The following is a 13,591-nucleotide window of genomic DNA, read 5'->3' as shown; positions in this document are numbered from 1 at the left end:
TAACAATCTAATTAAATTATGTCTCGCTCTCCTATGCCCTCAGACAAGTACTGGCTGTGCCCAGAGTATTTTTTCACTGCCCTGGGTCACCACACACCCACACACAAACTCGCACACTCACAACCTGGGTCATGAGGTAACATGAGGGGCGGGTGGGGGGCATGTGTGATACAGTGAGAGGCATATAGCCCCAAACATGTTCTCCCCTGAGAACATATTCCAGGACTTCAAATATCTGTGTTAGGACATACACAAACATTTAAACAACACACACACACAAACATGTACTAGGTTGACTTTCTGACTGCGTCTCTCCAGCCAGTCCAAACCGGTTTGTGTTTATCTATGGCACAGTAGCTGCTCCTGTAGAGCATCAGCCAAAACTGTACTCAAGTGGCCTTTCATCGTGTGTGTGTGTGTGTGTGTGTGTATTTCCTGACACATACTGTATATTGGTGTGTCTGTTCTGAACACACATCTGAAACACAAGTTTCAAGTTTCATTAGTTGTATTTACGGGATACCCATGGTATACACAGTCCAACCAAATGCTTACTTTCAGGTTAATTCTCGACAATGCAACAACAATAAGAAATAATAAAATATACAAATGTGAACATAAAGTAAATGGCTCAGTAGAATAAATAATATTATTTTGCATAAGTATAATACAGGAAGGCACAATTTATAGACCAATATTTACACATGTCTTGGTGAACGGGGGATTGGGGGGCAAGTGTTTACATTGTGCAGTGTTTAGCAATTATAATAATAATAAGTCTGGTAGTAGCAGTTGGGATGTGTGTGTGTGTGTGTGTGTGTGTGTGTGTGACTGACATGAGAACAGACCCCAGGGGGGAAACACCGCCTTTTTCCTGTTGCAGAGATATCCGACTTCCTGACCCCCTAATTCTCAAAATGTCCACAACTACTATACCATGGCTGCCCAACCCTCTTCCTGGAGATCTACTGTCCTGTAGGTTCAGTCCAACCCTAATTTAGGACTTGTTGTTGAGCAGCTAATAAGTAGAATCAGGTGTGTTAAATTACAGTTGGACTAAAAAAATCAAAGGACTGTAAGATCTCCAGAAAGAGGGTTGGGCAGCCTTGTACTACCCTGTAGAACAGGGCGTCAAACTCATTCCACACAGGATTTTGTTTTTTTCCTTTCAATGAAGACCTGGACAATCAGGCGAGGGGAGTTCCTTGCTAATTAGTGACCTTAATTCATCAATCAAGTACAAGGGTGAAGCGGAAAAACCGCAGACACTGGAGTGAGCTTAAAACGTGCTAATGCGAATGAAAAATAAGAGTGCTCTCTCTCTCTCGCTGTGTCAGGATGGTGACTAAGATATGACAAAGTTCTAGCAAAGAATGGGACAGGCCTTGCTCAGATAGACACATAGGGAAAGGCCCTAGCATGTCTAGGGTTTGGAAACGGTTCACAAGCTCACGTTTCAAAGATATTTGTCTCTCTATCTGCAGTGCCCATTACAGTATTAGCATAGAATACTACATCATGACATCTGAATCTGTCCACACAACTGTGTCCACTGTTCAGACCACAGAGATGAACTGAGCCCGGGGGGGGGCAGAGAGCATGTTGGAGTATACAATGCTCTCTTGTCCTGTCTGGTTATCCAGCATTGGAATGGAAAAAGGGAGCTCGAGTGGAGAGAAAGAGAGGATAGAGGGAGAGGGGAGAAAATAGAATCTACAAAAGGCAGAAGGAACAGGCAGCTCTCTCCAAACCCTGCTGTAGTGTACAATGTGATAGCGGGCCCAGTAACTCCAAACCTTGCTATTCACCAATAACCCTGCTATTGAAAGAGGGACCCATAACCCTGCTTTTAATCCACTGAACTAATTCTTACACAGTTCACAGTTTCTACAAAAAGGCTTCTTTATTTCAAACAAAGTAAGATCATGATAGCATTCAGATCAGTAATGGCTATAATGGCATCACTTACACAAACAGAAAAATGACAAATACAAAAATATATTGCACTTTGTTTGGAGGTGAAGATCAACTTTGAAGGACAATTGACCTGTAAACATTTCAAATGTATTTTTTTCTTATTTTATTTTACATCTGGCTGTTTCTTTGCCTCTTATGTAAATACAGAGCTTCTTTCTGTGTCATATCTCTACATACTACAATCAAACAAGTGCTTAGTAGGGTACTGTATCTATGGAGGGTTTAGTGAGGAAAAGACACCTGAAAGACAGAGAGAGTGAGTGAGTGCTTCACAGATACACCAGTGTCTGAACACACACACTAGTCATTTCACCATGTACCACATTCCCCATTCAGGAAACCCAAGACACAATAACACCTCTCTAAAAACATTTCCTTTCATTTGTTTCTTAGTTACTTTGTTCTAAAAGAGTCTGTGATCGGTGTTGTTTCTAGTTAAGTAGTAATGGTGGTGAGAAGACAACGGACATGTTCCAGCATATATGACAGTTGAGGAAGAAAAGCTATGAAAGTAGAAAAACAGTGAGAGGCATGTGCAAAATTCACTCTGAGGCTGGAGGAGATCCTGACCACTGTTTCCAACAGTCCAACAGTGGATGATCTATTTTCTTCTTCTCCTCTCCTTTCTAGTCTTAGATGTGCCACGTAATGGTCATATGTACCAGAAGATTGGTCTAAGGACTATCTATTCTTTCTGACCAGCAGAGAACCGTGATGCTGGTCAGACTGAGGAGTCTCCTGGCCTCTCCACAGAGTGTCTATCAGAGCTGACATCCCTGCATCTGTTGATCTATGTACCCGAGAAAACTAAGGATGAGACGCAATGTTGGTTCCAGTAGGAGGTTATAGCGGTGGCCATGTTGGATCCATCTGTAGGTGACTGGCTCCAGTAGGACGTTATAGCGGCGGCCATGTTGGATCCATCTGTAGGTAACTGGCTCCAGTAGGGGGCTATAGCGGCGGCCATGTTGGATCCATCTGTAGGTGTAGATGCCCGTCTGCTCTGAGCAGGTCAGTGTTGTGCTCAGCGAGAGGGGCAGAGGTCGGGTCTACTGACCACCTGACCTCCACAGCCCGCCTCTGGGTTAGGGTCAACCTGAGGAACACAGAGGGAAGAGTAGGCTAGTTAGACCTACAATAATATGTGTGTGTGTACGCGTGGATGTGTGTGTGTGTGTGTGTGTGTGTACCTCGGAGTAGAGCGGCGGGGGCTGGTATCTGAACTCTGTGATGTAAGCGTGCAGTGTTCCCTGCCCCTCTTCGTTGACCTCTGACCCCTCACAGCGCTCCAGACAGCCCCACCTCTGCTCCTCTGTCACCACCAAGTCACTATAGCTGGGGGGAGCTGTGAATACACACACAGCATAGGATTAACTTGGGAGAACACACAAACAGTACACAGTAGACACAGTACACAAACACACAGTACACGCTCACACACAGGTGTATGTCGTACCCTCAGGTCTCTCTGGCCAGCTGATGCTACTACAGTAGCTGCTGATGCTGCTTGTTCGATTGGTGAATGCATGGAGGGGGATGGTCCCGATCACCAACGGCAACGATAGAGACAGGTTCAACCCCCCAGGGATGTCCACATACACCTGAGAGAGACCGAGGTAGATATTGTCTTATTGACAGCCCAAATGATGATATACCAGAAAGATAACCTTTACAGTGTATGACTGAATATCCTGCTAAACCGGTTCGATTTTGTGAGGCGATTTGACTGACAACACTTATTTACCATTCTACAATATTAATACATGTATTACCACAAACTATACACCATATTATAATTCCTCACCACCAGTGAGTACTCCACTCTGATGAGTGGACAGTCCAGGATGGATGGGGACACTGGGGGTATGTGGAGGAGTTTTCCATCCCAGCTCTGGCTCTTCCCCTGGGGTAGGTTGTCCCCACGCAGGGCTGCCATCTGCTGCTGGAGCTGCCTGGCCTTGCCCTTGGCGAAGTAGGTCTGGGTCTGGCTCAGCGCTGCCTTGGGCACCACCACCCTGGACGAACAGTTCTCCACCTCTGCAAAGATCTGGATGGACTCACCTAGAAGAGGAGGAGAGGAAAGAGGAGAGGATGAGGCTGTGAGGGTGTTATGGGAGTGTGTGTGTGTGTGTGTGTGTGTGTGTGTGTGTGTGTGTGTGTGTGTGTGTGACTCACCTGGCGTGTATCCCTTCCTCTCTATCTTGGCGCTGAGTGAGATGGGTCCCGAGGCACAGAACCAACAACATAAGGTCTTGTCCTTAGTGCCAGCTTGAGGGGCCTATACACAGACATTTCACAAAAACTGTGAGCATGTGTGTATGTGAGATGTGTGTGTGAGCATGTGTGTATGTGTGTGCATGTGTGTACACCCCACAATCCTCACCAGCAGCAGTGGTGTGTTGATATCGATGTGTTCAAACACAGTGAACTCTTTCTTGACTTTGAAAGGCAGCAGCCATGGTCTATAGAGCTCTGCTCTCACCCAGTACCTCACACTGCCATGCTTCCCTTCAAACGACGTGGCCAGGGGCCTGAGAGAGGGGGAGTGGAGGGGAGAGGAGAAGAGAGGGGGAGAGGAGAGGAGAGGAAAGGATTATACTTTTACATTTCTATCTTTAGATAAGATTCCATATTTGGGGTTCAGATTTTATGTTATAGCTGTGTGTGTGTGTTACATACATCTGTGGTAGCAGGAAGCTAAAGGCGAATTCGTGTAATCCTGTGTTGAGAACAGTGAGGGTCTCCTCTGTACTGTCCTCATCTGAAATACAGGAAAACAAGATTCCAAATACCATACCTGACACACACTAATCTACACACATAGCACAACGTGAAACAATGAAATGGTGGGTGTGTGTCTTTCAAGTGCCTCATTCCAAGTCAACATCAAGATAATAAACCCAGTCGTAAATGCTGGACGACACATAAGTGCACATTAAAAAAATGCTTTTTATAACACACCACACAAATGCTTTCTGACACGTAAAACCCAGTCATCGTATTTAATTTGAATATTACCCATTGTGTCAGGTCATAAACGCATCAAATACAACATTTCTTGTAATTTCCTCATGAACACTTCAGATACTACAGAGCACAGCAGAGACCTGAAGACACATCCAGGCTGAGCAAACATGCATCCCCTTTCACTTCCTTTATCTACATGTTATTGTGTACGTTGATGTGTGAATCTCTGATCATCTATTTTCTGCCACCTCAGCAGTCTTGCATTTTCTCGTTTGCAGCTGAGAACATTGTGGAACATTGTGTATGTGCGTGTGTGTGTTTGTTTTTAAATCACACCAGCAGCCGGCAGCGCGAGGAGAGCAGGAGCAGACTGGTATGAACCAGAATGAGCAGCGGATTTTCAGCCTGATACTCCAATGCATACATACTTAGCTTGCCATTGGAGGAAAGCTAACCTGGTCCCGCCCCTCCACCAAGCCCCTTTATGAATGGCCATGTGTTCTGTAATATGGGAGAATTGAGAGAGAGAGAGAGAGAGAGAGAGAGAGAGAGAGGGAGGGTAGGAGAGAGAAAGAGAAAGAGATAGAAAGATTTAGGTATTGAGTGATACTCAGAGACCGAGAGGGAGGGAGTCCAACAGACAGACACACAGACACTAGTCTAGATCTGTCTGTCTATTTGAGAGAAATAAAGAGCGACTCGAGAGTAGGTACATTCATGCATCTTTATTAAAAACCAACAACATATTTTATTTGACCAATTCTTCAATCAATCAACACACAAATACAATCAAGGTTATTACAGTACAACAAAATAAGGAAAACATAAAATACTTACAGATCATGAACTAATAAATACTATGCTTGAGCAACAGTGGAGATCAAATCAGTGTAGGCTCTGGTCCTGGAGAGCTACAGGGTGTACCGGCTTTTGTTCCAGCCCAGCACTAACACACCTGGGTCACATATTTAGAACACTGTTGGTTCAATCAGGTGAGTTAGTGCTGGAAAGAAAAATCCTGCACCCCATGTAGCTTTCCTGAGGTAAACAGATTATCAGCACATACATGACATCATTTACCAGCCAGCTACATAAGGAACCCTACCCTCATGATTAACACTGTTTTCACAAAGGCTAATCTGAACTATTGGGCACCGGTAGGTTATCTAATCTAAAGGGCACCGGTAGGTTATCTAATCTAAAGGGCACCGGTAGGTTATCTGAACTAAAGGGCACCGGTAGGTTAAGTTGCCACCGATAGGTTACGTTGCTGAAAAGGCAACCAGTCTTCTGCTGAAGGTCTTGGTGTTGTCATATCGTGATGGATAAATGTTGAAGAAAATATGACTTCAGCTCTCACATTACCCTGGCAACAAGAGCCTGATTCGCCCATGCAAAAGTGCATAATAATATGAGATGGGACTTGTTTGTATTGCTGTGTTACGTCAACAGTCTATTTTTACTGCGCTGTATACTAACTATGGGGTCGTTTTTCTTTTAAACTGACAAATTAAAAGTGTATCTCTTGGTGTTGTCAAGCCTTGTAAAGATGCTAAATAAATCCTAAATGTTTCACTTTACATGTCCCATTAGACCAGCTATTATGAAAATTGTTATCAGCTGAAACTGAATCTCAGTAGCCTAGTAAGGTAATGGGCACTACTGTAAATACCCTCTTTGGTCAATGCAATGATACATCAACAGGTACTATTAAGAAATGTAACATATCAGTTACTTTATGAAAGATGTGTGGCATAGGCCTGCCTACGTGTTAGGCAAGTTGTGCAGTAACGGAACTGTTACAGCAGCAAATTCAAGACAAAGTTGCATGCTTAAGAATTTTTACTTCCCCAGATGGAATGATGTCATCCTAGACACGTGTGGCAGTTTAGACCAATCAGAGGCGAAAGGGGTGTTCCCCCCACGCGCCCCCTTCCCTCGGCCAGTTTGTGATCAGGTTTGAACCGCTTCTAACAAAGGGAGTAAACTTCAGGTTGTCATCAGCGAAACAACGTTATTGATAAAATTATAAAACAAAAGCAGTAATAAACCTAAAAAAAATATTCTAACTTTAACCGCTTTTAGTTAGATTAACCCTCGCTCGTGTCAAATTTTGACAACATTGAGGTTTCTTAACTCGCTAAATAAAACGCAGAGAAGGCTTTTACAAACTTCAATTCGAATAAAACACATGTCACATGTGTCACAAGACATCAATTGAGCAAATATTTATGTCGGATCTGGCGTATGTCGGATCAGCCTAAATTGGATGCAGAAAACCTATCCTTTGTCGCATCAGGACCACTATCCCACCTGACTAAGAACTGGAATTTGTTCCAAAGAATGTGTGATGTGTGTGTTACGCAGTTTATGTCAAATTTAACCCATCGTCAGTCATGTAACCTACAAATGGCGTAGGCTATAATTACCAGCAACGACAGAGCTCCATAACATAGCTGGAATCTGAAAATTCAGAACAACCGGAACTAGGCCTTTCCATATATACCCAATTTCAAGTTTGCCAGCACATCTCTGTGAGAATGAATGCGTAATTATGATGTGGTTGTCCCTTACCTCTCTCCTCTCCTATTAACGTGTCGCTATGGTTTAAGTATTCCACCTCCTCGGTGTAATTCTGAGTGTAGGCAGTGTTGGCTCCGGCGTTCCGGGACTCGGTCCACCGCACCTTGGCTACGCCTCTGGCGGTTATGTTCAACGTTTTGACGCGAACCTCGCCGATGACTTCGATTATCACCCTCCCCGAGACCGAATCCCCGCCGGAGTAAACGGGGACGTTGTTGTCGTTCAGATAGTCGAAGTAGACCGCTAAAGTTTTCACCTTGCCCAGCACCATGGTGTTAGAGAAATAGCGTCTATGAAAACTGAGAAATCATAAGGAACCCACGGCCCCTCGCTTTTTGCTCAGGATAGAGGATGCGGGCTGGGTTAGTGGTCCTCTCGCTGACGGTTCATATGGGTGTCAGAGGTTCAGGGTTACAGCAGCGGCTAAGAGCTGTCATCCTCCCAGTGCGTTCATTTCTATGGTCTCCTCCTCCACTTTCTAGTATGAACAGCTGCTTCGTGTCTCAGCGCTCTTAAAGGAGCCTCGCCATAATAAACTTATTGGGATGTGCGTACAATTGCGCATTAGTTCATCCTTCCTCATGTTGCTGAGTTGAGTTCATATAGATAGGCTACAGATCTCGGATCAGCTTCTCAAATCCAAAATCCCAAATGCAAACCCGAAAAACATAACTGACCTTCGATCAGTGTTGGGGCAATTTCATTATTTTTGGAGAGGATAGGCCTACAGTTTCCACAACTGTTGCAATTTCATTATAATGTCCCATTCTTAAAGAGTTGCTACATTATGGACCTTCAACCCCTCCTTTGCTGTGTTTCCACCCTTATGGTCGCTCTTCCACATTCACTTTTGACATTTGGTCCAAAAATTGGTTCTGATGAAAGTCCTACTGGCCAAATGAACCTTCTTACAGAAAATGACGATACTATAGTCCCTTACCGCCATCTACTTGTGAAAAGAAGAACAGGCTAGTAAGAGCATTTCATGATAGACAAAAATATAAAGGCAACATGCAAACATTTTAAAAGTTTTTCTGAGTTATAATCAATTGGGGTGATAGGTAGCCTAGTATTTAGAGCATTGTGCCAGTAACCGAAAGGTTGATAGATCGAATCCCTGAGCTGACAAGATACAAATCTGTCATTCTGCCCCTGAACAAGGACGTTAACCCACTGATCCTAGGCCATCATTGTAAATAAGAATTTGTTCTTAACTGACTTGCCTAGTTCATTTAGGCCATAATTTATGGATTTTCCATGACTGGGTAGGGGCACAGCCATGGGAGGGCATAGGCCCATTCACTTGGGAGCCAGACCCTGTCACGTTTTGTTTTGTCTTTGTTTTAGTATGGTCAGGGCGTGAGTTGGGGTGGGCAGTCTATGTTTGTTTTTCTATGGTGTTTTTGAGTTTGGCCTGGTATGGTTTTCAATCAGAGGCAGGTGTCGTTAGTTGTCTCTGATTGAGAATCATACTTAAAAAAAATAATAATAATAATTTACCTCTTTTTCTCCCCAATTTCGTGGTATTGCTACAACTCCCGTACGGGTTCGGGAGAGATGAAGGTTGAAAGTCATGCGTCCTCCGATACACAACCCAACCAAGCCGCACTGCTTCTTAACACAGCGCACATCCAACCTGGAAGCCAACCGTACACCAATGTGTCTGAGGAAACACCGTGCACCTGGAAACCTTGGTTAGCGCGCACTGCGCCCGGCCCGCCACAGGAGTCGCTGGTGCGCAATGAGACAAGGATTTCCCTACCGGCCAAACCCTCCCTAACCCGGACGACGCTAGGCCAATTGTGCGTCGCCCCACGGACCTCCCGGTTGCAGCCGGTTACAACAGAGCCTAGGCGCGAACCCAGAGTCTCTGGTGGCACAGCTGGCGCTGCAGTACAGCGCCCTTAACCACTGCGCCACCCGGGAGGCGAGAATCATACTTAGGTAGCCTTTTTCCACCTGTATTTGGTGGGTGTTCGTTTTCTGTTTTCTGTTGTGTGTCTGCACCAGCCAGAACTGTTTTCGGTCGTTTCTCTTTGTTATTTTGTTATTTCTGTGTTCATTTAATAAATATGGACACATACCACGCTGCACCTTGGTCCTCTCCTTCTTCCACCGACGACGACCGTTACAGAATCACCCACCACCAAAGGACCAAGCAGCGTGGTAACGGGCAGCAGCAGCAGCAGCGATCGCAGGACTCCTAGACATGGGAGGAGATTCTGGACGGCAAGGGACCCTGGGCACAGGCTGGAGAATATCACCGCCCCAAGGCTGAGCTGGAGGCAGCGAAAGCCGAGAGGCGGTGGTATGAGGAGGCAGCACGGCAGCGCGGTTGGAAGCCCGAGAGGCAGCCCCAAAAATGTATTCGGGGGGGTGGCACACAGGGAGTGTGGCTAAGTCAGGTAGGACACCTGAGCCCACTCCCCGTGCTTACCGTGGAGAGAGAGGGACCGGGCAGGCACCATGTTATGCCGTGAGGCGCACGGTGTCCCCAGTGCGCGTGCATAGCCCGGTGCGGTACATTGCAGCGCCTCGTATCGGCCGGGCTAGAGTGGGCATTGAGCCAGGTGCCATGAAGCCGGCTCAGTGCATCTCGTCTCCAGTGCGTCTCCTCAGGCCGGGGTACATGGCACCAGCCCTACGCACGGTGTCCCCGGTTCGCCAGTGTTATATAAATAATCTAATAAAGCGTTACTAGCAGACCAAAGCTCTGGTTACAGTCAAGTCTAGAGCCTGTGTGCAATAACATGATTATCCGAAGGACACACAGCTGCCATCACGCAAATATTACTCCCCTACAAAGAGCATCCTGCAACAATAGCGAGCTTAGAAGTGCCAAGCTATCTCACTGACATTGACCCTTTCATGCACTCCTGCATAAACATGAAACACCTGCGCCTAAAGCAGACACTGCTAGTTTCCCCTATCTTACGTTCCTTGACACACAAACATCTCATGAAGCACTGTACACTCACACTCCACCCCCCCTACTGGTCAGGTGCCAAGAGCAAAGGACTTTGCTGTGCACCAAGGGGGCCCGCTCTGGCTAGAGCAAGGCCCGCCTCCAACTCTTCAGGACCGGTCAGAAGACCAACACGACGAGACTCCACCTACATTATTCTGTGTATACATTCTGCTGTAAACTCTGGCTGAGCAGCCTAATTATTCTGACTCCTCACAAGAGTCACATTCCTTAGGTCCGTGCACGATAAACGGCAGGACAAGATAACTTTGACCAATAAACTGCCTTTTTGATACACCTGATTCCACTCTGTCCAGCGTCGTTGTTTTGCATTCCCTCTCCAGTATGAAACACCAACACCAGCACAACCCAGTGTGGGCTATTCCACCTCGCTGCACTGGCCTGGCTATAGGGAGCATTCAACCAGGTAGGGTTGGGCAGGCTGCTCGAGACCTCCAATGCGCCTTCACGGTCCGGTCTATCCGGTGCCACCTTCAGGCTGTCTCTCCGTCTCCTTCCTACAGGTGCTCCCGCCTGTCCAGTGCTGCCAGACGTCTGTCCTGAGCTGCCGGAATCTCCCTCCTATCCTGAGCTGCCGGAGTCTCCCGCCTGTCCTGAGCTGCCGGAGTCTCCCGCCTGTCCTGAGCTGCCGGAGTCTCCCGCCTGTCCTGAGCTGCCGGAGTCTCCCGCCTGTCCTGAGCTGCCGGAGTCTCCCGCCTGTCCTGAGCTGCCGGAGTCTCCCGCCTGTCCTGAGCTGCCAGAGTCTCCCGCCTGTCCTGAGCTGCCGGAGTCCCCCCCACGCGCCCCATTCCCTCGGCCAGTTTGTGATCAGGTTTGAACCGCTTCTAACAAAGGGAGTAAACTTCAGGTTGTCATAAGTGAAACAACGTTATTGATAAAATTATAAAACAAAAGCAGTAATAAACCTAAAAAAAATATTCTAACTTTAACGGCTTTTAGTTAGATTAGCCCTCGCTCGTGTCACATTTTGACAACATTGAGGTTTCTTAACTCGCTAAATAAAACGCAGAGAAGGCTTTTACAAACTTCAATTCGAATAAAACACAATAAAACACATGTGTCATAAGACATCAATTGAGCAAATATTTATGTCGGATCTGGCGTATTAAACAGCCTAAATTGGATGCAGAAAACCTATCCTTTGTCGCATCAGGACCACTATCCCACCTGACAAAGAACTGGAATTTGTTCCAAAGAATGTGTGATGTGTGTGTTACGCAGTTTATGACAAATTTAACCCATCGTCAGTCATGTAACCTACAAATGGCGTAGGCTATAATTACCAGCAATGACAGAGCTCCATAACATAGCTGGAATCTGAAAATTCAGAACAACCGGAACTAGGCCTTTCCATATATACCCAATTTCAAGTTTGCCAGCACATCTCTGTGAGAATGAATGCGTAATTATGATGTGGTTGTCCCTTACCTCTCTCCTCTCCTATTAACGTGTCGCTATGGTTTAAGTATTCCACCTCCTCGGTGTAATTCTGAGTGTAGGCAGTGTTGGCTCCGGCGTTCCGGGACTCGGTCCACCGCACCTTGGCTACGCCTCCGGCGGTTATGTTCAACGTTTTGACGCGAACCTCGCCGATGACTTCGATTATCACCCTCCCCGAGACCGAATCCCCGCCGGAGTAAACGGGGACGTTGTTGTCGTTCAGATAGTCGAAGTAGACCGCTAAAGTTTTCACCTTGCCCAGCACCATGGTGTTAGAGAAATAGCGTCTATGAAAACTGAGAAATCATAAGGAACCCTCCGCCCACGGCCCCTCGCTTTTTGCTCAGGATAGAGGATGCGGGCTGGGTTAGTGGTCCTCTCGCTGACGGTTCATATGGGTGTCAGAGGTTCAGGGTTACAGCAGCGGCTAAAAGCTGTCATCCTCCCAGTGCGTTCATTTCTATGGTCTCCTCCTCCACTTTCTAGTATGAACAGCTGCTTCGTGTCTCAGCGCTCTTAAAGGAGCCTCGCCATAATAAACTTATTGGGATGTGCGTACAATCGCGCATTAGTTCATCCTTCCTCATGTTGCTGAGTTGAGTTCATATAGATAGGCTACAGATCTCGGATCAGCTTCTCAAATCCAAAATCCCAAATGCAAACCCGAAAAACATAACTGACCTTCGATCAGTGTTGGGGCAATTTCATTATTTTTGGAGAGGATAGGCCTACAGTTTCCACAACTGTTGCAATTTCATTATAATGTCCCATTCTTAAAGAGTTGCTACATTATGGACCTTCAACCCCTCCTTTGCTGTGTTTCCACCCTTATGGTCGCTCTTCCACATTCACTTTTGACATTTGGTCCAAAAATTGGTTCTGATGAAAGTCCTACTGGCCAAATGAACCTTCTTACAGAAAATGACGATACTATAGTCCCTTACCGCCATCTACTTGTGAAAAGAAGAACAGGCTAGTAAGAGCATTTCATGATAGACAAAAATATAAAGGCAACATGCAAACATTTTAAAAGTTTTTCTGAGTTATAATCAATTGGGGTGATAGGTAGCCTAGTATTTAGAGCATTGTGCCAGTAACCGAAAGGTTGATAGATCGAATCCCTGAGCTGACAAGATACAAATCTGTCATTCTGCCCCTGAACAAGGACGTTAACCCACTGATCCTAGGCCATCATTGTAAATAAGAATTTGTTCTTAACTGACTTGCCTAGTTAATTTAGGCCATAATTTATGGATTTTCCATGACTGGGTAGGGGCACAGCCATGGGAGGGCATAGGCCCATTCACTTGGGAGCCAGACCCTGTCACGTTCTGACCTTAGTTCCTTTGTTTTGTCTTTGTTTTAGTATGGTCAGGGCGTGAGTTGGGGTGGGCAGTCTATGTTTGTTTTTCTATGGTGTTTTTGAGTTTGGCCTGGTATGGTTTTCAATCAGAGGCAGGTGTCGTTAGTTGTCTCTGATTGAGAATCATACTTTAAAAGAAATAATAATAATTTACCCCTTTTTCTCCTCAATTTCGTGGTATCCATTTGTTTACTATCTTGTCTCATTGCTACAACTCCCGTACGGGTTCGGGAGAGACGAAGGTTGAAAGTCATGCGTCCTCCGATACAGAACCC

At 45.9% G+C, this 13,591-nt stretch overlaps 2 protein-coding genes across 8 annotated transcripts in view; one reads left to right on the top strand and one right to left on the bottom strand.

Annotated features, from left to right (window-relative positions):
• Nucleotides 1-1,877: 1,877 nt before the first annotated feature.
• On the bottom strand, nucleotides 1,878-13,520 carry LOC118373129 (arrestin domain-containing protein 3-like). Of its 4 annotated transcripts, none has more exons than XM_052525527.1 (8): nucleotides 11,942-13,520; nucleotides 4,657-4,738; nucleotides 4,361-4,508; nucleotides 4,153-4,255; nucleotides 3,782-4,038; nucleotides 3,434-3,578; nucleotides 3,168-3,322; nucleotides 1,878-3,073 (listed from the first exon to the last, which is right to left on the bottom strand). In XM_052525527.1, the coding sequence occupies exons 1-8, from the start codon at nucleotides 12,219-12,221 to the stop codon at nucleotides 3,002-3,004; spliced, it is 1,242 nt and encodes a 413-aa protein (XP_052381487.1). In that variant the 5' UTR covers nucleotides 12,222-13,520; the 3' UTR covers nucleotides 1,878-3,001. The 4 variants fall into 4 exon arrangements, with proteins under 4 accessions (XP_052381487.1, XP_052381489.1, XP_052381486.1 ...); XM_052525529.1 differs by lacking the exon at nucleotides 11,942-13,520 and adding an exon at nucleotides 9,612-10,914; XM_052525526.1 differs by lacking the exon at nucleotides 11,942-13,520 and adding an exon at nucleotides 7,519-9,326.
• The window catches only part of LOC127931811 (uncharacterized), a 33,963-nt gene continuing 31,158 nt past the window's right edge, over nucleotides 10,787-13,591 (top strand). For 3 of the 4 annotated variants that reach the window (XM_052525534.1, XM_052525533.1, XM_052525532.1), the window contains exons 1-2: nucleotides 10,787-10,919; nucleotides 11,017-11,324. In XM_052525534.1, coding sequence (XP_052381494.1) covers nucleotides 10,838-10,919; nucleotides 11,017-11,324 — 390 coding nt within the window. In that variant the 5' untranslated portion in view covers nucleotides 10,787-10,837. Of the gene's footprint in view, nucleotides 11,325-13,591 lie in introns of all 4 variants that reach the window. The other variant, XM_052525531.1, reaches the window with a different exon arrangement.

Source organism: Oncorhynchus keta, chromosome 9 (genome assembly GCF_023373465.1).
Source record: "Oncorhynchus keta strain PuntledgeMale-10-30-2019 chromosome 9, Oket_V2, whole genome shotgun sequence".
Classification (NCBI taxonomy): Eukaryota; Metazoa; Chordata; class Actinopteri; order Salmoniformes; family Salmonidae; genus Oncorhynchus; species Oncorhynchus keta.
This window is presented reverse-complemented; position numbering and strand designations above follow the sequence as displayed.

Bases quoted from the DNA above. Each gene is read 5' to 3' on its own strand.
- LOC118373129 (XM_052525527.1), bottom strand. From the start codon at position 12,221: ATGGTGCTGGGCAAGGTGAAAACTTTAGCGGTCTACTTCGACTATCTG. The intron at 4,739-11,941 runs GTAAGGGACAAC...CCTGTATTTCAG, and splicing joins GTTAATAGGAGAGGAGAGAG to ATGAGGACAGTACAGAGGAG. The intron at 4,256-4,360 runs GTGAGGATTGTG...GTCTGTGTATAG, and splicing joins TCAACACACCACTGCTGCTG to GCCCCTCAAGCTGGCACTAA.